Source organism: Grus americana, chromosome 2 (assembly GCF_028858705.1).
Source record: "Grus americana isolate bGruAme1 chromosome 2, bGruAme1.mat, whole genome shotgun sequence".
Lineage (NCBI taxonomy): Eukaryota > Metazoa > Chordata > Aves > Gruiformes > Gruidae > Grus > Grus americana.
This window is the reverse complement of record NC_072853.1, coordinates 145,168,212-145,196,180: the sequence shown is the minus strand read 5'-3', so window position 1 is coordinate 145,196,180 and position 27,969 is coordinate 145,168,212. Positions and strand designations below refer to the sequence as shown.

The following is a 27,969-nucleotide window of genomic DNA, read 5'->3' as shown; positions in this document are numbered from 1 at the left end:
TCTGGTTTAGTAGCGAGTGAATATACAGGTGGTATTTGGTCGGGCTGCAGGTACTCTGCACCAGTTCTCAGTGAGGGTAGAGAGGACTTGGTCTGGCCTGTCCTTCTCCTTAACGCAAGGCACTCAGAAGCACACAGGAGCCTGCTGAGAGGAAAGGAGCCAGAGCATTTGCAATGTTTGTATTTCATAAACACCTATTAAACGGGTGTTACTTGCCGTGGCTGTTGCAGTTTAAACTCCAACCCATTGGTTCAGCTGCGAGAGAGTGAAAAGGGCTGGGTTTAGATCTGGATAGGCAGAATCCCTGAAAAGAAATCCTTTAATAAGTAATAAAGAAAACCCAGTCTGTATCTGTGTCTTGGAACTGTTACTATTTGTAATAACGTAAATCTGGAGTAGCTCTGTCACTGAGACCAGAATTTGGCCCCAAAATTTAGCAGATCTAGAGGATATTCACTCAGGCCGGTGCTACTTACTTTCTGCTCTGTCTGTCCCTTTCTCTTCTGTCTGCATACACACACAGAAACACATGCACTGGCTGTCTTGTTCTCCTGTCTTGCTGCTGCCTCTGCCTCTCGCTCCTCTTCGTCAGGGAGCTGTGCAGAGGTGGTACGGGCGCCCTCACAACAGTCTTGTCGCTTAGGCCCTTCGAGCCCATACCAATCCCTTTTGTAGTAAACGATTCCATAAGATTAACATGGAAAAATCTTTGATGGAATCTTGAAATGGAGTGACAGGTCAAGGAAAACTTTTGTTTAGACCTATGTAAATATATCAGTTTATGACATGCCAAGTATGACGTGTGCACCAGTGCTGGTTAGTAAGAATATTCGGTGCCAGAATTATTTCCAAGAAATCTGGCTCCACCATTTGCTGATAGACCAGACTTCTTTACCATTCTTTTGGGGGATTAAGAACAGGTTCTTTCTGGGCCAGAGGATGATGTGAAGAGGGAATGTATGTCCAGACTAAAAATGACTCCCTTGTGGAGAAATGTTTTGAGAAGTATCGTTCAGATAGTTATTTTTTAATAAAATCTGCTTGATAGTGCTTGTTTGAAAGTACAGTTAGCTATACTAGTTAGCATGCTCTTACTTTCATATTTGTGAGTATTTATCCTCTGTATAGACAGGGAGGAGAACAACAGAGAGAAAAAAGATAGAAAACAATTCTCTTCCTATAAAAGCAAACACATTTTGCTTTTATTGTCCAGTGCAAAGGAGGCCATCAGATCCTCTGTTTCCAATTTAACAGGAGGTCACCATCCCAGCTGGATCCTGGTTTTCCACAACATCCTCAGCTCACTTTGATGACTAAGCAAAGATCTGCTTATGTGAGCATCCAAGGAACAAACAAGGATGGAGGAAGTGAGCCCAGGCAGCTGGCTGAAGACAGGATCCCATTTTATTCCTTGCCCCAAGGCCTTCTAAACCCTTGTGTAACTGAGCATACCAGCAGCTGCATCCTATCAAAAGACGTTCCAGAAATGATAACAGAGCACAACACTACAAAAAAAAAATTCTTTATTTTGGTTAAAATACATATATGTTCATAGAATATCTGTAATATTGCATCCAAAGATTTATTTTCTGAAAAATCAACAATATTCTCTTCATGAGATATAACCATGACATATAATACAACCCCCTGATATAATAGGATTTTCCTTCAGTTTCTTTCCTTACAACTCATTGTTTACACAAAAAAATCACTGACCATTTTTTGCCTGTACTTGTAGAGAAGCTTAGGCTTGTGAGCCCATCACACATCTTTCTGGCCTTTTGGTCTCTCCTCCATCCTTTTACCACCTGAGTTTCTGGTAGAGCAGTACAAGCAAGGATTCAGTAATCCTTGGCCCATATACTTTGAACATTAAAGTTCCTGTACACAAATCTTACTCAACTGTCTCTAAGGTATGAACATAGGTCTCTTTTGGATCAGATGTTAACGGGGGATGAACTAATGCTGGGAGGAAGAGAGCTCTTCCTCAGCCAGCATCCATCCTGCACCCGTTCTATGGGTGCTGGTGGCCTCTGGGATTGGAAGCAGGGTGTGTGTTCGTGCGCGTGTGCGCGTGGATCTGTGTGCATGTGCGTAGGTGCAGGTAGACCTGAGTCCCAACGGGCAGCATAGGGAAGAGGAGCAGATGCCATGGAACACCAAAGGTTCCTCTGGTTCTGCCCAGCCCTGGAGGAGGTTTGGAATGACAGAGGAGGGACATGGAGCACCACTTATTTCTCTCATACCCTTCTTAGGAACGGAGGGTGAATAACGCAAGGGGGAATATACCGAGCAAAAGAGAAGGCCTGCACCTGTGTGAAAGCATGCCTGGGGTGCAGGAACCCAGGGGCCTCATTTGATTTGTATTTTAAGCTGGTCATTGGGGTGGCTTTATTTTACTTGGGGCCTGGCCAAATTTTTCACTTTTTCTCTCACTCTCCAGATAAAGGAGCTGAGAACTTCATTTTGATATGCCTTCAAAATATTTTTTTCTTCTTTTTGATAATACAGGTTAATCTAATTATACAGCAGACTTGTTGATAATGTAATTTGACTGTTCTGAGTGTTGGGGATTCCTCTCCCAGCCCTGTCGAATTCGCGTGAGAGGTTTGTCTAGACAGGGAAATATCAACACAAATTTGACAACCAGTACAGCACACGGAACAATGAGGGAGAGCATGTAGGCACTTGGAAGATACCATCTGTACGATGATGGGCTCAGGAACCACTTTCCACCGTAAACCATTGTGTGTGCAGTGCACAAAATCAGTGTCAGATATCCCAGTTTGGACTAGGGGAGAGCAAAGGAAAGAAAAAAGAAAGAAGTGGAGGTTAAAACAGTAAATTAAACCAGAACGACTGCAATTTACAGGACACAGTAAGCTTTGCAGAATGTGCCAACTTTGGGACTAACTGGGGACTGCTGAAATGAAACTGTTTTATGTAATATAAAGGCTGTTATTGTTTTTTAATAAAGATTCATTCAAATGGATCTAGATGAAACACACTTCTTTAGTTCTTTTCTCCATCAACAATCCCGATAATTTTTGCTAGCTCAAACATACTGCCTAGTGGTTGTCATATTTGTGAAAATGCAGACAAAATGCTGAAATTCAGTGGAAGGATCCAAGCTTTTTATATGCTCTAGTGCTAATCCATCCAGAACTACCATACTGTGCAAGTTTTTGGCCTTGATGAAACATTCATTGATAGTAATTTCCCCTTCCCTCGCCTCCCCTCCCCTGCCAGCCCAGCTCCTGCAGAGGCACGGCAGCTTGCACCAAGCTTCCTCCGAATGGGGGGCTGAGATTATAGTGTTACCAAGGGCAGCCTGTTTATAGGCACAGCAGTTTTTAGAGTCTGCAGAAACTGCAGATTCTCTTTAGATGCTTGGCATGGAGAGGATCTGTGTTATAAAGTCATTGTGTGGACCCATTTTAACTAAATTATCTTGTGAACCAACACAATTACCCCAATAAATGGCTAAAATATTTTGTGACTTAGTGTAATTGTGGAATTTGATAATTCCACAATGTCAGCTTTCTGTTTGTCATTTAGGAGCTCACGTCTTCCCAATTTTCTCTTGTTAATGCAGTAAACCCAGCTGTATCATAAGCAGCCATCAGAGCAGTTGTGGTTTTTCACAGGTGAGCTGTATAGCCATGTAGATTTTTTTTTTAACTGTGTGATGGTGGAGAGTGCACACATCACATTTGGAGGTACTAATGGAGGAAGTCCTAAGTCTTTAGTAAACCTGCCTGTGGTCATAGTTTATAAGGGTAGAAGGTGTTTTAGAATGCCTTTTTCTTACCTGTACAAATCGAAATTCTCGCCAGTTGACATTGTTGCTGACTGAAGGCAAGGAAGTTATTCCCAGAAGAACAAATAAAAAAAATCCTAAAATCCCCAAAGCCAAGTACGAGTCACTAAGCCAGGCATTAGTGTTGTTGAGTGGTTCTGTTTTATTGTTCAGTACCTGAAGAAAAGAAGACCAGGTATATCTTAGTGATAGCAGTTTTAGGATCAATATGCAGAAGAAATATACTTTAAGGCAACTAGGAGATAAATGTTATACATTAACTCTCTGAAAATCATCAGAGATTTACTTTGAATGCCCACTCAAAAAGCAGAAGAGGCATTATATTACTTATAGGTTCCATGTACCTATAATTGTGGTGCGTGTTGTACACTGCAGTAGGCCTACCATTGAGGACAGGTATGTGATCTTTTGTTGTTAAATAAGGTTAGAAAGTCAAAATGTTTGCCATTTCTAAAGTTGAAATATGTGCCATTCTTAAAGGTATATGGAGAAATAGGGAAATATGTTTCTGTAAATTACTCTTAATGTTTACATTTTCCCTGCTTATTTTATTAAATATGTAGACTACCTAGGAGGAAGTCTGAGGCCAGAAATCTCCTCAACTCAACATAATAATGGCAAACTTTGGATATACCAATGGTTAAAAGGAACACAGAAACTAGTAAAATAACCCTATTGTAAAGAACTTTAGACTATCCACATGAATTTTTGAAGCTCAGGATAGAAGGTAGTATTTGTAACAGGGCCAGAAGAAAGGAAGACATAGAGTAGGGAACAAAACTTACCTGGGAGACGATTTGACTGCTGATTCTCCATCTTACAAAGGAGCGAATTGGGATGACAAGAGTGAACAAAACATGCAGAGAAGCAAATGCTAAGGCTACTAGTCCAAGTTGTTTCCTACACAGCATCCATTTGTCCAGCCAGTCTGGGAAACGGCGGTATTTGGTACCTCTGTATAACTGAATAATTGCAGCAAGTACACCAGGGAGGTAAACCAAGGCAAGAAGGATGAGTGCCAATATAGGGCAGATCCGATTTGGAATGGAAATTGCAATAAAAAATGAAAAGTCTTTGTTTTCGTAAACATAAGGGTATATTATATCACGAATCAAACAGTAGAAGAAGAAGAATGCGACTAAGCCAAGGGACAAAAGGATGGGAAACTTCCACATTGGAAAGAGCTGCAGAGGGTAATTTTCTATTTCCTGAGCAGCCAAGAGGGATCCCTGATCTAATGGAGTGAGACCCACTGCACGAACAATATCCATCACCATTTGTTTAGCTTCCATGTCATCTCCACAGACAAACACCTGCAGCCAAAAACAAACAGAAGTTTTATTTAGACAGACTTTTGTGAACATCCTCTACTGCTGTCCTGCCTGGATATGGGTGATGAGCACAGCCTTCCTAGGCTACTTGTTGGCTTCCCTGCTGGCCTTAATTTATATAGGCAAAAAGTAACCTATAGGTACTTTCTTGGCCAACAGGTCCAAGAACTAAGAACAGGAATCTCTTCTTTGGAGAAGGAGATTGTTTCAAGTGGCAAAATTTTGATTCTGAAAGGAACAATGTATAACACACTGAGTACAAGTCTTTGCCTGGAAGACTCGATATACTCTTCTGAAGACCTGCAAGGAGCTTGTAAGATTTTGTAGGAGTAAATAGGAGCAAAATTTTCAATTGCTGCTAAAGTGGTCTGTAAGGACTCCAGGGAACTGGGGACAGAGATCTTTAAAACACGATTGCCCTGTCACAAAAGTAAATATTATTTCTTTCCAAGTCTAATAAAATAGTGAAGAAACTGTCTTTTCTGTGAGTATGCAAGACAATACTCCTTTTGGAACTGGGAGAAATGGGGCAATTTCTGCTCTCGTTGATATGTTGAAGGCTTGTAGAGTCTAGGCTTGGAGGTCCTTAGGTTTAGCCTAATCCATTTACCTGGCAGCAGAAAGCAAAGCTAGCAATGGTTTGAGTAGCTGGTGGAAACTGTATGTTGTACACGAGCATTATCCTTCAGAGTGGCAGAGAACAGAGCAGTAATAAATGATTTGTCTTCAAGTAAGCTGCTGTGTTGCTTCCTATGAGCAGCTCTGGGCTCACTGACCTGTGGTTAAGGAGCTGGTTAAAGTGGTTTGCACACTGTTGTTGTGATAAACTTCTGTGGTGATGGATTCTGATTTAGAAAACTATTAATTTGTTCACCTTCCAGCTCACCTCTGTTGCCCATACTCATTCTATTACCCCATCACGTCCCTTGCCTCCATTTTTTTTCTCTCTTCATTTTATTCTTGTTTTGATATATTCCTCCTATCTCCTTTCTGTTTAACTTTACATTCCTGGTGAACAACTGATGAAGCCCTCATTTCCTCCTGATTTGCTGTCTCTCTCTTTCTAGCTCTGCCGTCTTTCTTTCCTTGCTTCCCTAATGTGTCCGAACACCTTACTGAGTTTGGAGGCAAGCTATCGCTATTCCTTGTCATGCCATATTACAAACCAATAGTAAATTTTAGTTCACATTTAATTTGAAATGGACAATTATAGTGAAAATTCCCTCTCAACCCTGTCTGATTTGTATGTCCCATGTGTGCTTTGTCTAGCTGTCAAGAAACCATGCGATATATAATTCTATGACGTAGGAAACCCCCCTTGCTCAGTCTTACCTGCCGGCTTGCATCTAATGTGCCCGACTGCAAGGCCCAGGCTGACACGGTGTTAAAGGCTTTCACAACCTTAGCGCCGGGCACCAGCTGAGCAAGGTACTCTGCGTTGGATTCAGGATACTGGTTGAGTTTTAAGTTGTTGCTTATGTCCACCAAGACTTTTCCATGGAGAATTTCTGCTAGTGATGTAAGAAAGTTGTAGTGTTCCCTCTGGATTGCTATAATGATGATGGTAGCTTTCTGCGCTGCCTCTGCGTGGCTCAACACCTCTGCGTCCTTGGGAATCAGGCTGGATGTCTGTGTGCTCCGGCTTCCAAACACGACGGGGTAGCCGGACTGAATCATTTTATGGCCCAGAGCTCTTCCAAAATCTCCAGTTCCAAATATACACACTGTCTCTCTTTTGTTAGAAGTGGTAGGAGCCAAAGCCATTATGTTGGAAGAATTTTTATTCATCTATTAAAAAAAAAAAAATAATAGGAACACCTGAGCAAAACATCAGTCTCTTGAAAATGAAAGGTTAGCATCCATTCTGGCTACACAAAATAAATATCTGAGAGTTTTCTTGCCTTTTAATATGCTTCCTGCACACTCTTCTGAGTACAAACTCTCAGAAGATTTCTGTACAGTTTTTAAAAACCAGTTCTGGATATTCACCTCTCCATCTCTTACGGCATGGTTTTTTCCATCCATTTTATGGATTTTAACATTCAGCTGAATTGTTGCAGTTTTCCTCTCTCAAAGGGAAAGCAGGAGGAAAGGACAGAGCACAGAGAGAAAGGGTTGCACACATCTCAAAGTAATTTCTGCTTACTTGTGCTATAGAAAAACATTGAAGAGGCGTGTGTTTCTAATCAGATTAGAATCTGGAAGGTCTTTTGTAAAATACTTGAAGAAGAGATATTATAAAAGGTAGCTACAAATCTGTCTGTTCTCAGTATTTCCTTAATATGACTAGTCAGTGCCAGTTTGTTTTATTATTGTTCTTCAATTTCCTGAAGAATGTCCTGTGAAGCATTTGGACAGTGGAATTGGAATATTTCATGTTGAACATTTATTTCTGATATTTATATATTACTCATAATAAAATTCTCTTTGAGGTTTTTATCTATCCTCCTTTATCACTGCACCTGGAAGCTTCAAAGTCTTTAATGTATTATCCATGCCATAGCAGTACCTACGCTCTGTACTTGCAGAGTGAGACCCACGATACAAATACAGAATCAAAAAGATCTGCTCCAAAGGTCTTGCAGTAGGTCCACAAGCTGTTGTCCTCACTCTACAAAAGGTGAACTCAGACCAGAAAACCTAAGGCTCGAAGGAAGACCTCCAACAGGAGATCTTGAGAGACCCCTCTCTTGGACTGGCCAGTAATTTAGTACTTAGAGTGGCCATTTAACATGCAGGAGCCCTGATTCAAGTCTTTCACTGTATCATAGGTAACTGTCTTTCTTAATTAAATTTGTGGGAATAACTGATTTGCCAATTTGCAGGAAAGAAATGCATGGAATGGTTAGCTAGACCTAAACCAATTGCTTTGCTACTGCTGTTTATTAACCCTTTGCCTACACTGTTCTGTGAAGCACCCTTCAGAACGAAACTCTGCCATTTAAAAATACTGAGATGATAACTCTTCACTTTCTTTTACTTTTTTCTCTAGTCAGAACAGTTTTTGCTTTTTAAAAACCTGGCATGATTTTAAATTGTTTGACCCAAAGCTTGCATTTGTTTGGTGAATAAGACGATCAAGCCTGAACTTCCCCACTACCCTGCTGTGACCTAGAGTTAAGGGCCGTGAGTCAGGGATGCACGCATCTTTTTGGCTTCTGCTGTAGGGTGTAAGCTTCACTATCAAGACAGGCAGAGAAATGCTTATTCTGAGAATTATGCATGAAGATTTTGGCTTGAACTAGCTCTGTATGTAGCTAGCTAGCCCTCAGTTAACATCAGTGCCTGCTCATCGTCGTTCTTACAATGAGCTGTGGGAGCCCTGGGATTTAAAGAGCTGCCAAGGGAGTTTGTTTCTGGTCATTTGGGGAAGGCATCGATTCAGGCAGAGAAGGGCCTTGGATCTGTGTGCTTGTGGCCTGTGTGGCTCGTGCAGGTCCCACGGGAGGCTTTGCAGGGTGTTAAGCTCCGCTCTCCTGGAGCTGCAGTCCCAGCTACCCAGCTGGACTCTGTGTACTTTGTCAGGTAACACACTGAGCATGCAAATAGATCCTCAAAGGGACCCATCTACTGTCTCTTGCATATTTGTGTGCTCTGACACATGCATACAAATGCAAAGTCCTTTGACATATTTAAAAATAGTTCTCTGAGGGCTTTATTAATGTCCCATGAGGCTCTAATGTGACTAAAGCTATAAAATTCCTTTTTTGGGGATAGTCTGTATTTCAAAAAGAGCAGAAGAGTTGCATATGTAATATTAATAAATGGTCCAACTCAGTACCTAATAAGACTCAACTTTTCTTTCTTCATTTTTCCTTTTAACAAAGTAGGCTCCTATCTAAAATGAAAAATAAAACTGATTTGTAACACATGATCATCCAGTTGAAAACTTCTGTATTTGCTCTCAAGAAACCACTAAATTCTTGCTGAGCGAACTATGCAAATCATTCTCCTCTCCAAAGTAAGACTGGAAAAAACCAAAACTCCACTGAATGTTATCAGGTAATATATTTAGTAGATCCATTAAAGATATGTTTTGTTTGAGCTTATAAAAGAAATGGATTCACCAGCAAGAAGTAATTCTATAAAGTACTTCTGTTGTTCACTAATACTGAACATCTCATTTGCTAGTGAACACTGAACTCCTCTTGCCAGAAAAGAGACAAAAGAGGGAGATGAAAAGAAAAATGAATGCAAGGAACATTCTTTTTTTCAAAATACAGTTTCTTGGAGCACTATCTAAGATGTAAAGGGACTTGCACAAGGAAGGGAATATTATTCCATAGAAAGCTGAAGAGCATTAATGCTGCCTTTAATACTGGTGGTCTAATTTATCTTAATACCATTTTTAACACGGGAGACAATTTGCTTGAATAAAGTAAGCAGAATTTACCTTTTCTTTTTAAGAATTACTTAATAGGAATGCCCATAGCTGTTATGATGGTACACTTTATATATCAGAAATAAACTGGTCAGCAGTGAATTTCTTAACAAATTAAGTATATTGCAAAACTGGTATTAATTTAATAGTGCATTTGCTACTTCTGAAAATCACATGTAAGACAAGGCAATTTTGCTTTTAAATCCCGGACCTTCTGGACCATGCCTCCTTCTAACACAGAAGGAAATTAAATACATTTTTTTTCCATTGAATCTTTTTTTTTTTTCTTCCTTCCTTCCAACATGCCTTTGTGCCAGCTGGCTGTTGTTGAACTAAAAGAAGGTTGTGGGCTTTGCAGTGGAGGTTAATTCAGGTGGTAGGTTATGGGCACATAGATGGTGCATAGATAAATTCTGTGTGTATTTGAACAAAACGCAGCCTCTGATGGCAACTGGGTGGGTGTAAAGTCAAAGCAAGGAAAATGCGTCCACGACAGCGATAGCTGCAATGTGAGAAGATATTCACTTGCTATAGGACAAGGTGGTTTATGTCATACAGCAGCGTGAAGGATGTGAAGCAGAAGTACATCACAAGGACCGCAGGGCCAGTCTGGTGTCTGGGAGCTGAGCCCGAAGGCTGACACTGGGGTGTCAGGAAGCAGCTGACGGCAATGGGGATCTGATCTGTGCCCATGGCTTACGCTAAGAGCTCTCAAAGTGCCAGGGGAAAGCGGAAATACCAGCAAACAAACATGCGGTAATCATTGTCCATTACTTTATATATGTAGCCATATATTATCTGAGAAAAAGCCATAGAGATTTCTGTCCATACATAATATTTTTGCTTATATCCATCCCTCTAACGTTAAAGCACTAGTGATGCCTTTTATTACTTGAAAGATAATCCATGTAAGCTTCTGTAATGATTAACTATGTCCTTTCTCTTCTGCATTGTTGCTGTATTCTATTTTAAGGAAAATGGTGGTAATCTCTGAGATTATAACCTCTTGCCCACTAATGATAAAAGGAGGCACTGAAAGAAAAAAAATATAGTAACTGCAAACCTGTTATTTTTACCCACTGCATAAACACTAGGGGAACTGAATGAAGGTACTATGCAATTATGTGTAAATACTTTGGTTATGTAGGAATTTGAATGAAGACAGGCATGTGGCCTTGCACATGGGAAAAAGGAGGGATTTCCTAGCAGAAGCACTGCCGCAGATGAAGTACAGTGCCACAAGTGGCAAGGCAGAGATGGGACTGAGACATAGACTGGGATGAATAATGGAAAGATCAGAAAGATGTAACATGAAATGGCAGATGGGAGATCAGTGGAATGATTCAGAAGGTAGAAAGACAAGATGAAAGGAGCAGGAAAGGGTCATTTTACTATTTACATTTAAAAAAGAAGCAAAACAAATAACTCTGGTAGTGATCTGAAGAGATTATCTAGTCCTTTCCCTCCCTAAGGCAGGATGAATTCTGTTTAAACCAAGTCTGACAGATGCTTGTCTAACCTGTTTGTAAAACCTTCCTGTGCCGTGGATCCTGAAGCCTTCCTCACTGCTTTCTCAGCCATACTATTAGGCAGATTTTCCTATGTCTAATCTATATCGCCTCCTTCACAGTAGACACAGGTGTCAATTTATCCCCCTTCTCTTTGCTGCAGTCTTTGTTGGATGTGAAAGCCATTACCATTTCACCCTTTTCTTCTCTAGATAAAACAATCCCAGATCTTTCCCTGCAACTCATGCTTCTGAGAGTGGTGATCTTTTTCATGGCTGTCTTCTGATCTTTCTAGGCTAAACTGCTCCCACTGTTAATTAAAAGTATGGTGCTAAAACTGTATGCAGTACTCTTGCTGAGATCTTACAGATAGAAGAGGATTGCTTCACCTGCCTCATAGACAACACATCATCCTGCTGTCACATTTGTCTTATTCCCAACACAGCTGATTCATAGTCAGCTTGTGATGCATTAAGGCTATGAGTACTTCAACAAGTAGTATGTGGCAACAGGAACCAAGACGTGGAGTGAAACAATTGGTGCTGAGCACATGATGTTCACGCTGTCCGTGTGTCAGAGATTTCCACCTTGGAATAACTTTGGTCTAGTACCGCAGCCTGCTGAGTCCCCATTAGCAGCTGCAGTCCATTGGGCTGCACCTAAAGCATGTTTTCTGTCTCAGCTTTTGTGGAAAGGAATCTAGTTTCATATGCTGCAAGACCTCTGTGTGGTGTAAAGCAAAGCTTGATAAGTGGTGATCTGCTTCAACATTTGGTCAGAAACAAAATACTAATGTAAATCCATCCAGTTACACCCGGTCCTTTAATTGGACTGCTCCCATGCCAATTGCTCCATCCTTGATTTCTGTAGTTTTTTCTGACTCAGAGCAGTATTGTGCACTTGTCCCTGTTGAATAGCACCATATTTTTTCAAACTGTAGCTTCAATTTGTCAAGATCATTTTGATTTCTAAGCCTGTCCTCCAACATGTTTGCAGTCCTTTTCAACTTTGTCAGATTGTCAGCTTTAATAAGCATAGTGTCTGTCCCGGCATCTATGCCATTTGATGAAATTCTGGAACAGGACTTTTGCCAGGAGAGACCCCTGTATATCTGCAGTAAATGTAGTCTTCCATTGTGCCAATGATTAACTGAGAGACTGAAAATGCTTCTTTCACTAGTTCTGCAGAACCTTACCTTATATTAGTTCAATCTAGGCTGCATTTTCCTAGTATGCTTTTGAAAATCTTCTCTAACATTTACCACAATAAAAACTTCACTCATGTCAAGTTGTATAGCCTCTGTGATTCACAAGACCTGTTAGCCTGTTATAAGAGGAAATGAGGTTGATTTGGAATGATTTCTTCTTCATTAATCCATGTGCCTATAAACCATTTCTTTCTTATCTTCTATTTGCTTCCTCTATTTGTTTGAGAATTGTACTTAAGTGGATTGGGCCATAATTCTGCACCTCGTCTTTCTTCTTACTTCTAAAGATAGCTGTTAGTCTTGCCTTTCCAGTCTTTCAAAACTTTACCTCTTCTGCACAGTTCTTAAAGATGGTTATTAATGGCTGTGGAAATGCTTCAGTTATCCCCTGAACAATGTGAGGTGAATTCCATCAGCCTCACTGATCTCAGGTCATTTAACTCACCTAAGCATGGCCTAATCTGTTTCTTCTGTCATCTAGCCTGAATTTTCAGCTCTTTGCTACTGGCGTAAACCCTTTTATCACGGTTGACCCTTTTAGTGAAGAAAGAGCAAAACAGACATTACAGAGTTGGCTTTCTTGGAGGCATTAGTCAATAGCTTTCTTACACTTGAGTGGTGGATCAATCCTCTCCTTGATTTTACTTTAACAGTCTATGTTTTTACAGGAAACTTCTTGTTATTCTAGATGTACCTTAGTAATTACATTTCTTTTTGTGCTGTTGCTTTTCAAATCTTATCAACATATTAGTACTATTCTTCTGTGCTTGCCCATAGATTTTGATTTATGTATGCTTTTTGAGTTGGAAGTTTCTGAAGAACTCACAGCTCCAGCCATGTGGCTATCTTACTGCTGTCCTTCCTCTGTGTTGCAAACTTTACGTCTCTGCTTTTAATATAGTTTCTTTAAGCAGTTGTGAAATCTTCTGACCTCATTTTCCTCTCAAATTGTACTTCTCATGGAATGTCATCCTCCCATCTTCAGAACTTAGTATAATCTGCTTATTATTCTGTTAGATGGACAAGTCCATTTTTGAGCACTTGATCTCGTCTGGTGGCCTGTGGTGGCTCCCAGCCATAACAGAACCTCTCTGTATTTTGCCCTCTATCATTTTCCAAAACCTTCTACTAGGTCTGTGTTCTTTTATCTTTTGATTCAGTGCAAAAGATTAGAAGATGAAGCAGGATATAAGGACTATGAGAAGATAAATGGCCAAAGCATTGCCAGGAGTTTGATCCATAACCATGTAAAAGAAAGGTTTATAAGTAGAATAAGAAGAGAGTTAATGGCCAGCACAGCAGTGACCCAGGTAGGTTATGGTGTTGTCTACTGTAGGAACTAGTCTCAAGATTTGTAACACTGATCCATTTATCATTTTTTTTTCTTTCTAAGCTCCTTGTAAAAGTCATAATCCCAAAGGTAGTCATAAAGTTTATATGCAGAACAAATATTATGGGAGCGTAACTTTAAAAAGTGAAGTATCAAAGACCCTCTTTCTATGTAAACTAAATATTTTGACTGCTATTTCCCTGTAAATAACAGCAGGGACTGTTACACTATGCAAATAATAAACAGTGCTAGGCATGAGAATGGCCTCTCTCGAGCAGCTTGCTGGTTGTTCTAATATGACATTCTAGAGGCAAATAAAGGTCCTGACATAATACCTCTGGCTGATGATATAGCATGCTGGGGGTAGATTCATCTCTGTGAATTAAAATACAGTTATACATGAGTCATGACAACAGTATTGACTGCATATTCCAGTGACTGAGGTACTAGAATACCAGTATGAACAGTCTGTTTTCTAGGTTCACCTTTCTAAAAGAAGCTTGTTTCTCCAGATTTCAAAAGAGTTATTTTTCTATAATGATAGGGAGACACTTGGATTGACACTTTGGAGCTTATTAAATTTAGTCCACTGCACAACTGATCTCTAATAGTACGCTGCTGCATGAAGAATTTAATTCTTGCCTCAAGTTCACTAACCTTTGGTGTTTAACTCTGCTTGTACAATAGTGAAACCAGGACATCTGGGATAAGTGGTTTGGGTTCACACTATGCCCTCCTGTAGACCTCATCTTAAGCTGCTGACATGACTTCTTACATTTCAGCTTAACTCTACTGCTGTTTTAACACAGAGGATTTCTCTCTCTCTCTCTCTCTCTCTCTGTTTTCTTTTTTCCCAAATCTCTCATTGTCATTACAGGAAGGATCAGCTGAACTTTCTCACACAGCATCCACATAAAGACATGAGAGTCCTCAAACCTCTGCTAAAGATCTTCTTCAGCCAAAGCTCTGTATCTCCCTGGTCAGGAAACACCTGAAAACATTCAGTTCCTTACAGGGATTCAATAACTTGTTCACATATTTTGAAGCACACAGGCAGGGCTGAGCACATTGCAACTCATTGCACCAACACAGATTCAGAGTGTGTCTCTTCCAAAACTCTTTGAAACCAGATTCTCACCACCACTACGGAGAGAAAGCCCAGCATGCCATTGGACTTGATGTGATTACACGTCTTAATCCTGCTGGGCAACTGTGAGCTAATCTTGAGTTGGCATTTATGACTGAACTGGTGAAAATAAGCCCTTTGGAAGTGTCTGGTGTCCTGCAAACCTTCCTCATACCTCCTTGAACAGACTAAACAGGTTCTATCAGGTTTGCTTCCTTGACGCCTCTGTGTAACCTCAGCCTTCCCTACCTGATAAACATACATCCATCTCAAAAACAGGTGGGCTGCACGGTGCTTTGACACCATGATGTGGCATGTGCTCATGCTGGTGGCAATGAAGAACAGTGCCTACAATCAACAGTGTCAAAAGCAGTGGAAGTGGCTGGTTTTTGGTTGGTTGTTTTTGGTTTTGTTTTTACACCAAGTCTCTTTTTTGCATTGTTTCCTTCAAATCCCTGTATATCTGCGGATGGGCATGGTGAACTTCAACCAAATAAGTAAATGAGTACATACTTTTGTATGGAATTATACTTTTTGGTTGGTAATTTTTAGTTTCCCATGCTGTCAATTTCTCCAAAGCTAAACAATTTCTTTCAGGAATAGAGTTAATTCTCATTATTGTCTTAGCTGCTTATTGCATGTACTGGCAAGCAGAAGTCATCCCCAACTGTTTGGTTTTTTTTTTTTTTTTTTTTTTGTAAATGAGAGTCTTGCTTTGTCTTGTCATCTATGATCAAAAGGTGTGTATTAGACAAAAGTACCCTAGTACACTAAAATTATATATAGTAGCCCATTAAATATAGTAGAAAAAGAGAGTGATTAATACTTCATTTCTTGCATAGTAGTAGTACTGCAGCTTTGGAAGTATCTTTCTGAAGTAAAGCTACACATGCATAATATTCAGCAATCCTGATATAGCTTGGAAAACAGGTGAAATGGCATTTCAAAAGTCTCCTTGGAAAGACATGTACATTACTCTGAGGCAATATCATTTACTTAAAATTTCATTTTGCCATTTCCACAGAGAGAGAAAGAATGCACTCTATAACAAATACTGTTTCTTCTAAGCTGACAGTTGTAGAACCAAATCTGCCCTAAATTATAAACTGCATTTTCTGTTGCTTGATACACCTAAAAATGAAAGGCATGTGGCTAAACTACTCTCCCATGATTAATCCAGTACTTAAACACATAAAGAAAATAGCAGAATAACTCCTAGCAAATGTATTACAACAAATTATTCATGAATTTTCTTTCGGGCAAATGAATATCTGCTGTTCTCAGCTGAATATCCTGGGCTCCAAGTTTTGAAAAAGCTGATAAAAAATAATTGTTTGAGACAATAAATCCTCCTACAGAGGACATTGCATTTCCCACATCTTCACTTTTTATCAGGAGAACACTAAAGCTGCCTGGAGGCTCTTCAAACAGATGAAGTATAGGCCTAAATAGATGTGCTTAATGTTGTCTAAATCATAGCAAAGTACTGAGAGAACTGGAAATCTCACCACCTCCAACTGCTCCCATAAACACATAAGATCCAGCTATAACTTGAGTAATTTCCTCAGTCTTTTCAGGGCTGTTGTACTGTTCTGAGCTGTGTAGGTATTAAGCTTTAATCCAGCATAGTCAACTGCAAGGAAAATGAAAATATTTCATAAAACAGCTGAAGGCGAGCAAGGGCGAGAAGGAAAGACAGACCTGCCTACAGTGCAGGGAGCGCTGGATTTACCCCGGTTGGCCCAGGAGATGTCCTGAGACCTTGAAAGACATGTTTTCAGATCCACCACGTATGGAGAAGCACCTCCTGGGTTCCTGCTGAGTCCTCCCCTCACTGTGAAGCTATTCTTCTGAGCATCTTTTATCTGCCATTTAGAGACATTAACAAATAGCTCTGTCTTACAGAGAACTAACGCTAGAAATAATGAAGGCTGGCTTCCTAGGGGTTTGTGTTTCTAGGCTGATTACAAGCACTGATTGAAGCTGTTTCCAATCAATCACAGGAGATGGCTCCTATAACATTTCTTCTCGTGGATTTTTAGGTCTTTTAAATGTATACAGTCACAGTATAGTATTTTATCTATCAGGACTCTTCTGTGGGGTTTTCAGCTGCCTTTTTCATGCAACATAAGGAAAATAGAGCCCTCTGTCCTCCTGGTATATTTGTTTGAAATCATCACTAAAAAAATGATTGAGGAACACACACAAACATACAGACACTCACATACCTCGCTGCATGATCAGAGAAATCTCACTTCCTACAGAAATCAAACTAAAATAATGGACACCCTAAAAAATTCATGATGTACACACACCCGCATGCATGTCTGTACCACCAAAAGAGAAGGAACCAAGTGAGAAACAGCTGTTCGGTTGTGACCCTGTGTCATTGTGGTCTGTCGAAAGGCACAGGGGATGAGGCAGGGGATGTTATTTGGGATGCTTTTATCGACAGTCCATCAGTAGGATACACCCAGACTGGAATTAGCTGGCACTGCACCAGCAACCAAACAAACGCAGACCTTCAGAGCGCTAAAAATGTAAGCGTTCAAGCCACGTATTTATTATGAGCTGTAGGAGTGCATGATAAGCCTGATTCTCTTCCCATTTACACTAATGGAATTGTTGATTTTCAATTAACTTGCTTTTGGCCGGGTTGGCACAAGCAGGAAGAAAATGAAGCCCAGTTCCTTCATAACATGTGATAAAATCAAAGGCAAGGCGGCTGCTGCGGCGCAGTGACGATGTTCTTGGCTGTCTTACACTCTTAGAAATCTGAGGAGTGGGAGGGAGACTATAGTGAAAGATTTAAGAAAAAGGAACATGAATATGAAGTTTTCTTGCCAAAACAAATATATGTGGATTTGCAACATGTTTGGAATGGGGCCAAGCAGATTCTAAGGAGATTCATTAATCTGTGTTCTTTCTTACTAAAATGCTGTTATAAAAAACTATTTAAAGACATGCGATTTAACAGTGGATAACTTTATCAGCTCCCTTATTCACTTAATGTGAAGTACATTAAATGTATTTACTTGCTCCTTTTGGTTTCCTTCCTTTCTTTTGCGTGGACTTGAACATTTTTCTCTCCTACTTGACTGCAATCAAGTGGCATCTGAAGAGACATGCCTGCCTTCAGCACTAAATGAATACTGATATTTGCAGAAATAAAGAAATCATGTTCCTCACAAAAAAAAAAAAAAGAAGACAGTTTTAAATGCTGTTGCATTTTTCAGCAAGGAAAAATTCTTATCGGGCAATCTTTAAAAAACTAGTTTTTTCTGAAGGTGGAAGAAATTCACTTTGTTACTGATCCAATGATTTCAGGAGTCTTTAAGCAACAACCTTAAGCTACAGGCTTTGAAAATTAACTGCCGAGAAGCCTGAATTTAAAAACATGCTTTAAAAATAATAATAATAATAATAATAATAATAATAATAATAATAATGATAAACAACCAGAGGTGAGATTCGTTAAAAATCTGCAGAACTTTTGGGGGCACTATCCTATACTGAGAAATGGAAAGATCTAGTTTGGGGTTTTTTTCTGACCAAAGCTCCCTTTGAGTTCAGATCAGGTTTTGCAGACGCCTGAGCTGCTGCTGGTAATTCCCTGGCTTGGCAAGCGGGGACGAGCGTGTGCAGCGGTGGGACATAACCTCGGCTCCTCGCCCAGGCATTGGTGCAAATGAAAGTTCTCTGCCAGGGTACTGCCTGCCAGCTACTGCTCTTGGAGCACAGCATCGCCACCGAATTGATGGCAGCGCAGCGCAGGGCAGCCAGCGTTACCCTGTGCCACGGTCCGCTGCACAGGGGCATAGGAAACCTTACGCAGGAACTCTGACCAATCTGCTGCCTGAACCCTGTCACGCAGAGGCTGCCACCTTCGGAGAGAAGTCACCCTGGTTTCTGTCTTCCTCTTGCTCCTGGGTCTCAGTCAAGGTCACTGGGTATCTCTTGTTGCTATCCCTGTGAAATATGCGGGGTCAAGGCAGAAGTTACGCTCTTGGTTCTGCACGTCAAGACCACGCAATATGCAAGAAAGGAGTGCACCAGGCCCTATCCATGCAATTGGAGTGAAGGAAAAGGTGGATATTTGGGACATGATATGGAGCAGAGACAAATGAAAATCTTATGTGTTCTTACTAGACTTTGCTGAAGAGGAAAGGCAAGGGAACAAAGATGTCACTTACGGGTACAAAGAGTCTTCACTTTGCAAACAGATAATGAGGAAAAGCAAAGACCAGTCTGGAGGAAGTAACTTATTTTTATGTTGATAGGGAATTTGTCTCAAAATCCTTCAATCTTAATTTTTAAAATGACATATTTAAAGAAATAATTGCTTAAGTAAATTTCTCAGTGTGTGTCACCAATCAAAATAGTAACTGTTGTTCATTTTTCTTAAAAAATCCCAGCTACCACTTTTGGTAGCGCTCTAGGTTGATAATCCAGAAGTTTGAATTAAATTTCCAATCCAGATTTTTAAGGAAAAAAAAAAATCTTCTTTTAGATCGACATAGGGAAGTATTGACCTTCTCTGCTTGTGTAGATCTTCCACTAATTTTAGAAGCAAAAGATTTTTGATCTGCTGGGTGATTTTCAGGGTGGTTTTTTTCCCCTTAAATATATGTGCAGTCACTTCTGAGATCCACAAAAAAACCCTGACCCTAACACTGCCAGAGCTGCTTAGTCCTGGAAGTCACTGAGGTCTACTCCATATAATTTGGGTGGAAGTGAGTTGAATGTGTGCCAGGAGGTACGAAACAAAGTGTCATGCTGCTTTTGTAATACAAAATGAGGAACTGGGTTTTCTGAATAAACCCATTGGTTTTATTGCATTACCATTTTATGCTATTACGATTATTGTGTAATTACCCAGTTGTGAGTATTCATGTCTTTTCACGTAGTTCCTGCTCTCACAGTCCTTGTAGCATGGGACTACCCCAGAGAAATCCTTTGTCAAACATTCCTGTGCTCTAATGATGCCAGAAAGTGTTTTGCTCCTTGGCAATCAACCTCTCCACTAAATTTTTTAGCACTTAAGGCTTGTTTATCTAGGGGGCTACAGAAACTTGCTCACATAGTTGGTATCACTAATGGAGTGGTGACAGGCAGCAGTAGAACACTTTGATCCCAGTCCTCAGGTGCTGTAACTTGTCTGAGGTGGATGGCTGAGCCACTTCTACCATTGATCAAGCAGTTTGTAGCAGATTATTATAATTAAGCACCTTTGAAGTGCTAGTTATATGAAGCTCTGGTGCAGTTCAGGTTGTGGAATTCAAATGAGATTTATTCATATTCTCGGTTTTATGGGATATCATGCTGTTTATGGAAATGGTTTTTCTGCAAATTCAGGTTTGTCCTGGTGAGGCTGCTCCACTTGGGAAAAACACGTGGAAGGAAATCACTCAGAGCTGAGAACCTGTCCTCACTCCTGATTTAATCTGAACCTCATGTTTTCCAAAAAGTGAGCCATGGGATCCGCATCTCCCAGTGGAGGTTTAGATCTAGCCCTGTTGCTGAAACAGGGCGATCTGCAGCGCTTTGCCAGCGCGACACACAAAGCAGCTTGGCCGAGCGTGAGAAGAGCGGTCCTGAGCCGGGCGGCCCCAGCACATTGCCACCACCAAAGTCAGAGCATTCCTCCGGTAATCCAACCAGGAGAGGGTCATCTCAATAGTTTAGTAAAGTAAAAAAAAAATAGCTTGAAGCCACCTTTGTAATTGTGTCTCCAGGGCTGTACTCAGTAGTCGCTATGAGCTTGGGAGGCAGCTTTGTCAGTCCTCTAATTAATGCTTTTGCTGGCAGCTATTCCCGCTCCTCCTCCATTTCCAAGAAGCACAGATATAACCAGCGCTTGCCCGAGCTGCCACCCGCTGCCTGCCGAGCCCTGCCGCAGCACCCTGCCCAAACTGCGGCAGCAGTGAGGAGAGCTCGCGTCGGCAGCCCAGAAAATGCTCCACGAGGACATTTGGGAGTGAACCCATTTCTCATAGCCCCGTCTACAACATCAAGTAAGAGAATTTGCTGACTATTTTATCGGCCGTGCTCTCACTGAGGGGAAAAAATGTTGGAGAAACTTTGAAAAAGAAGAGAGTGTGTGGCTCTAAGCAGTGATGTCAAAAGAGGGAAAAACACCCCAATTTTTTGTTTTAGAGAATGTAAGGCCAAAAAAGAAACATTTGAATTGCAATAAGCATCTGTAAAGTGACATTCAAATACCTGTCCCTATCTTTTCTTCCCAAAAAACAGCTTTGAAAAAACAAAGTCAACATACATTAAAATCTATATAGAATAAAAATGAAATCAAAATGCCAACATCTATAAAATGTTCTGCAGAAAAGAAAATTTTTAAAATGTTGCAGTTACACTCTGCTAGCACTATAACTAAGAACAGAAGGGGAGAAACGGTTGGCTCAATTCTTGAAGTTACCAAATAAACAGGTTTTAATAAAAATAGACTGGGAAGCAGTGAGGGAGGCCTTAAAATATACAGATTTTAACTACCCTCCCTGAAAGCCTCGGTTGCTGTCTGTATTTTTGAAGTACTGGATTTGTAGGGAGAAAAAGGTGGTTCTGAGCACGTAACGCCCATGCTAGGCACATGCTGGGGTTTTTACTTTGCACTAGCTCTGTCTGGTCCTGTGAGCTTAATTGCCGTTAGCGATGGGATTGTTTTGCTCCACCCAAAAGCAGCCAAGACTCTATGTCCCCAGCCTGCTCTGCGATGTGAAACACGGCATGGTACGTGGCTGAGGGCAGCCAGCGCAGTTCCCAAGTGAGTTCCTACTCTGAAATAAAACACTAATGTAGGCAACACACTTTGTTAATAATTTCTCAACACGAAGTAGACCCCTTATTCCGTTATCTTTTCTGCCTGTAATTAAGAGAAGTGATTTAAAAATGTGCCATCTGCCTAAAATATGAGAAGTGCTTAATATATTTGTATAAAAAAATTCCAATATGGAGGAAGAAAGCACAGGGATGCTTGATTTCTCAGTGACTATTGGAATATTTTGGTATGTAGTTACAGTACTACTTCATTCTAGTCTAAATCATTGCTATTAACAAATCTAGGAGCTTCAGGAAGGCCATATCTAAAAAAGAATTTACATCTTCCACTAATTGCATCATTTAATAAAGTCTCAATGGTCTTGAAAAAATTGGCCTATAGTCTGAGTGACAGTTTGTGTTTGCAGATTTAGAGAGGATATGAAATTTCCCTATATCAAAGCTGAAGAGCAGTTCTGACAGCTGCAAATATTCTCTGAATTAATAATGTGGAGCTGGTATAAGACAATATTTAAGAAAAATCCATTTTTTTCTGCAGCATTGAAGCCCATGCTTATAAAATATTAAACAGGATTAAAATTGGTATGCTGCTTGAATGGGAAAGGAAAACATGAAATCCACATATGAATCCAGAAGTGAAAAGAATCGTTAGTTCCAATTGTTATTAGTGAGAACTTATGATTTGGGGTAAACCATACACCCTTGGAGTACCTGCACTTGCTACTAAAATTCAGACCACAATTTTGGCTCTGGCTTGGGAAAGAAAATCTGCTTTCTAGCTTCATCATTTAAAATCCACTGACCAATCCTTATTTGCAGAAACTTTCTCCATTTCTTTAACTATAGCAAACACCTCTGGAAGATTAAATAAACTTGTTATCTTCTATATAAACTCTCTGAATACCAGTTGACTAATCCAAAGTTCTAGTTTGTCCTAACTTTACAGATACAAATCCTTCCCTATGTCTCCTTACAGCAGCTCTTAGTGACTAACAGGTTGTATAATGTCAACACAAAACCAGGACACGTGCCCTGGCTTGTATATGTGTGTCTAGCAGGGAGAAAGGCAGGGTAAAATTTTATCAGAAGACTTAAAAATTGAAGTTCAAGCCCACCTAAACTTCTCAGGTTGACAGTTTAGCCATTCTGTTCCCTGTTCCCACCTGCAGAAGTGAGAGAAACCTGCGGCTTGTCTGTGTAAAACTCACCTGTGCACTCAACCTTCTCCAGTCCCCTAAGGCAAGCCAGCGCTTTCCCAGCCGGTGAGATGCTGTTTGCGATGGAGCAAGAGAGACCTCAGGAGCCGCAGAGAGGTCCTATTGCCCGCAGCAGAGTGCAGAAACCCTGACAGCCTTGCTGGCATTTATCTAGTGGAAGCCAGGGAGAACGTAGAGGGGAGGGCGAGATGAGGGGATGTTGCAAGCCTTGTCTGTCAGTGTGGGTTGAAAGAACTTCCCGTCAAAGTCTCAGGGAAAGTCCCAGCCCTTGTATTTACAGCTGAGGTGAAGCTGTGGTTGTTTCTGTCATGCTGGCACTGACTTGCCCCTTGGCTATCAGCCAGAGCTAAGGTTTGGCTGCGTTCCCCCACTCTTGGAAGACTAACCTGAGAAATGCAGAAGCCAAGAATGTTGTAGAAGCACGACAGCAACTATTTGCCTGGAAGGAGAGCTGCTTTTTTGTGTCACGGCTCTCCTGTGCCATTCCAGCTGTGGGTAGGGACAGTAAGAATGTCATACTGGGATGAAAGGAATTTGGCATGGGGATGGTTGAAAGTACCTGATCTCTGAGATTCTCTAGATATTCTTGACCGCTACAGCGATCCTGTGGACCCAGAGCCTGCGATGGATATGTATTGAGAAAAGAGTCTTTAAGGGATAAGCCTCTGGGAGGATGTAAAGCTCTTAATGTTACACATCTGTTTGGAATGGGACATAATTCAAAACAGATGCCTTGAGGATCATGAGATCACTGGACTGGATCATAGTCCAGATAGGAGAAAGGGACTAAAAGAGTCCCATTAGCACTGAGATTTTATAAGAAGTTTGGAAAACAGATTGAAGGGGATTTAAATAATATTGCACTCTAGATCTGCAAGCAATGACTGCCAGGAAAGAGGAAGAAAGTAAAAAAAAATATTTTTTATATCAGTTTGTTTTTGGAAACCTTACTGGAAACTAACTAGGAAAACACACTAAGAAGGAAAAGGCATAGAGAACATGAAACATAGAAGTAATCTTTAAAAAAAAGGAAGGACAAGAAGAAGTTTCATTCAGAACAATCTGACTGCACTAGGGCTGAAGAAACTATATTTTAGAGTTCTAGAGAACAGATCAGATGTTTGAGATTTAGGACAGGAACAGCCTGTGTCACTTGTGCACTGTGACAAAGAGGATAAGCCAGTGTGATGCCTGAACCACTGGAAAAGATCCAGGAACAGAAAAAGGTGATATCACTTTGGAAGGGCTTGCAAGACCCAGCAAGGCGTGCATGACATGGGAAAGCGAATGACCTGGCTTAGAATTTCTTACAGGACCAAAGGGCACCAAGTCAGTGGAGATGTCTGGGGTTAAACAGCACAGTATTCACTTTCAGCTGATCCATCAACTAGCATGCTGCCAAAAATAGTGTTATTACACTTACATTAAAACCTACAGGGAGCGGAAAGGACGACAATTGACTTGCAGAGCTTAAAATCACAAGGCTAACCCTACAGATGATATAAGATGATATATGAGAAATAACTGTACAAATTCATTATAGATGGAAAAAAAGGGCAAGTGCTGTGCCCTCCAGAGCATCAAGGTGATCTAAGCATTTAGAGCAAAACAGCTGGAGAAAGAATTTGAAGGCATTTCCCAGTGAATCAATACCTCATGAATATTAAATAATGTAGGAAAGGGTTAAATTATCCAACAATTCTCACACCTGTGTGAGCCCTTCATATTGTAAGGCCACGCTTTAAGAAGGAGCTGGGTACACGTGTTGCTCTGGGATGACTGGAGGAACTGACAGAGTAGTTCTTGTAGTTATAGAAAAGATGGATGAAACCCCTTGTTTGTCCATAGATAGACCTGAAGGAATAAAACAGGTCTGTTACACTACTAGGGGAAGATACGGGCAGTGACAAATCACTCTCTGTCCTTAGTACATCACAGGGCTCCTAGCAGGTGGTCATATTAGGAAAAAGAAAAGAGCAGGTTTTCTGAGCCTCCATAAAACCTTTGTGAGCTGCGCTGTTTTCTCAGATGCCTATTTAGGCTGCGTTTGGCACCTGAGGAAAAACGTGATAAATTTTTCATGCCTTTCAGGTTAGTAAGATTTATACAGATGACATTTAGATCTGATGAAAAACACTGGCTCGGAGCAGCCGTGGAAAGAAACTGTGCTTCTGGGCTGAAGCTGGGCAAACGACACTGTAAATGCCATGTAACACAAATAGTAACATACTTGAAGAAACGTTAGCACAAACCCCAAGTATATCACCAGAAAATATTCAGCAATTTGTGTTCTCCAACAATATTTGGGTGCTGACTTGTAAAGAGAAATGTGTACCTAATGTAGCTTCTTGGAGTCCTGTCCCGATGATCTTGGACAGAATTATTGAAAAAATTGAGAAATAGAAGGAATAAATTTCAGACCTGAGAGTAAATCATCTGTGGAGGGTTTTGGGGCATATGTTGATGATGTAGTCCTTTTAAAGAGTGTGGAAAAAACAAAGGATCACAGTAGTTTTTGAGTTAACAAAACTTAGGTATGCTCAGAGGAAGAAAAAAAAGATTTAATCTTAGTCATTGAAATAAACAAACCCATATATTTTTATTTACTGAAGGCCAGTGTTATTTGAAACTGATTATAAAACATAAGGAATTACCAAACAGACCCTGGCCAATGGTTATTTTTCATTATTTTTCAGTTATGGAGTGTGACTTGCAGCTTCAATATAACCTTGAAATTGCAAGCAGCATTTCCAGAGCATTTGACAATGGAACCAAATCCAGAGAGATATTTGTACATCGCTCTTATTGCAACAATAGTTACTGAGGCTGAGATGCTTCAGAAAACAATTTGTATCATGGATGCAAGATTAAATTTAGCCTGAAAACACGAGAGTGGTGAACTTGACTACTGCAAAAGATCTTCCAAAGCATACGTGCGGATATTTTCAGGATTCAAATGTATAAGAAAAAGGCCAGGGATATCTTGTACGTGAGTCTCAGCTGCAAAATTGCGTTTAGAAAGAGAATAAGGTGTATTCTACGTAGTGTGGGCATGGTGACAGGTGTATCTAGTGAAAGAGTTTACAGAAAAACAGGGAAAAACCTGAATCATGAGAGAATGTTCTTATTTGCGCTTCCTGTGTGTTTGTGTTCCAAAACATTATTCTCCTTTTCCTGAGACAGCCTTACTATCTATTACTATGTGCCCCTGACAAGAAGACTCCAGAAGACCGTAGCGTGTGTCAAATTATTTGTTGACCTGACCATACTTGACAATAGACCGCTGTTCAGCAAACAACAAGCTTAAGTAGGGAATTACATTTTTAGAGAGGTTTTGTCTAGTCCCTCTTGCTCAGTCCAATGGCAAAAGGAATCAAAATACCGTGCAGAAATACAGACACAGGTGAATTGCACCCGCGTAGATGTCCTCTGGGGCCCTGGGAGCTGCTGGTTCTTCACAGGCTGTGCGATGCTGAGGCAGGAATACCAGCCCCAGTGTGGAATGAGCCCCGGGACAGGGTGTCAGAGCAGCGGCAGGGGGAGGGAAGGGTGCTGGTAACCGTCCTGTTAGTCCCGTCCCTGCCGTGGTCCTGCTGCATCAGTCTGCGCCCTGCCATGACCCTGGCCAGGCTTGGGAGGGGATCATGGTGCTGCTTCTGGCCATGTTACACAGGTCCAGGGTTGGGGTCCAGGTCCTCCTGGCCCTGGAGGAGGAAGGGCAGGGCCGCTTGTCTACACACACAGCTGGGCCCAGACCTCCCTCCTCCAGGTCCTGAAGGCACTCTCCCTGGAGCAGGCAGTCTAGTGTGGGGAGTGCCGACGTGCTCTTTTCTCCATCATCACCATGGGCTTTGCTGCAACTGCAACCCTCTACATTCCCCTGCAGTAATCTGCCTTCAGGAGACTACTCTGGTCTTCCAGTCTTATCCCAGGACCTCCATCAGATCTGGGATGGGAAGCAACCAGGATCACTGTACACACCAAGAGGCAGGAGCTGCTTGCCACCCCTCCTGCCCAGCCTCCACCTCCACGTGTGGGTGGCAACTCCCTGTGGTCCCTCCTCTGGCTCCCCCAGTACTTTTCACAGCTTCTGGCTCTGCTCCTCCCCTTGCCTCTCCATTTTTGCCATCCAAAGCCTCAGTAAATCACAGGACCTGCTTGCTGACATCCTCCTAGCTCTGGCCACTCTGTCCATCTCTTCCAGCAGAAGAATGGAGCATGAGAGAGGGGATGTTGTGACTGTAGGGTTTCCCTCCACTCCTAGCTGGTCAAGCAGGGCACGCTGCTTGGGGCAACAACCCCCAGCAGCCTGCTAGGAGTGGTGTGCTCTGCTTTGTGTCCCTCTCTGGGGTCCTCATGATACATGTTTGAGCTCTCAACCCTCACATTTCACCCTTCCTTTTTTTTTTTTTCTGTTTGTTGTCTTCTATCATCACTTGCCTGTGCTCCTTTTATTTTTTTAAGAAAAAAATAAAAGAGCAATGGTGTTACAAAGCTCTATGTTGTTTGTAGGAGGTTGTTTCCCCAGGCTCAGAGATATTGTGGAGGAAGAGATGACAACCTTCTAAAAAAACCCAGAAGGGAAAGAGAAGAAAAGAGGCACAGAGCCTGTCACTTTGTGCTGCAAAATCTCCATCAGACAGCAACCACACAGTGAGACCAAAGAGTCCCAGGACACACAAGTAGGATCGCTGCCCTTGGGAGAAGCAGTCCTGGTGCCCTGGGGGAGCCAGCATGGCCACAGGGAGACCATGGGGCATCTCAAAGGCTGTTGGAAATTTACTGATAAATGCAACCTCAAGGTTGGTGATAAACATTTGTAACTCTCTTACATCACTGTTTGAAATATACTTGTTTTCATGTTTTCCTTGGCAGGGAAGGTATAGTCTTGGGATTGTGCCTTAAAATTTTAGCATCTGAAACAAAAGTTCTGGCTATAGCATTTTAAAGCCTTTCTTTGTTATGTGCAGCCTTCAAAGATTGCAGGATATAATAAACCAGATGTTGTGCTAGGTGCTTATCCTGAGGTCCAAAATTGCAAAGGTATTCAGAATGGAAGTCAACACAACTTTCAGGATTTATACATTAGGGATCACAAAATACCATCAAACACACTAGTTAACCCAAATCTCAGTGATGCTGGAATAGGATGGATTTCTAACCTCATCCAGCCTGTCCATGCTTCATTTCGACCATCTTCTGAGAAAGTGTTTGAGAAGTGAGGAGCGTAAGAAGGGGAATAATTTTTCTTGTCAGA

At 41.2% G+C, this 27,969-nt stretch overlaps 1 protein-coding gene across 1 annotated transcript; it reads right to left on the bottom strand.

The window, feature by feature from the left end:
- Positions 1-1,638: 1,638 nt before the first annotated feature.
- Positions 1,639-22,818, bottom strand: STEAP4 (STEAP4 metalloreductase). Its single transcript, XM_054816447.1, has 5 exons — positions 22,704-22,818; positions 6,484-6,939; positions 4,606-5,133; positions 3,812-3,976; positions 1,639-2,791 (listed from the first exon to the last, which is right to left on the bottom strand). Exons 2-5 carry the CDS (start codon positions 6,937-6,939, stop codon positions 2,522-2,524), a joined length of 1,419 nt encoding a protein of 472 aa, XP_054672422.1. The 5' UTR covers positions 22,704-22,818; the 3' UTR covers positions 1,639-2,521.
- Between the last annotated feature and the right edge of the window lie 5,151 nt (positions 22,819-27,969).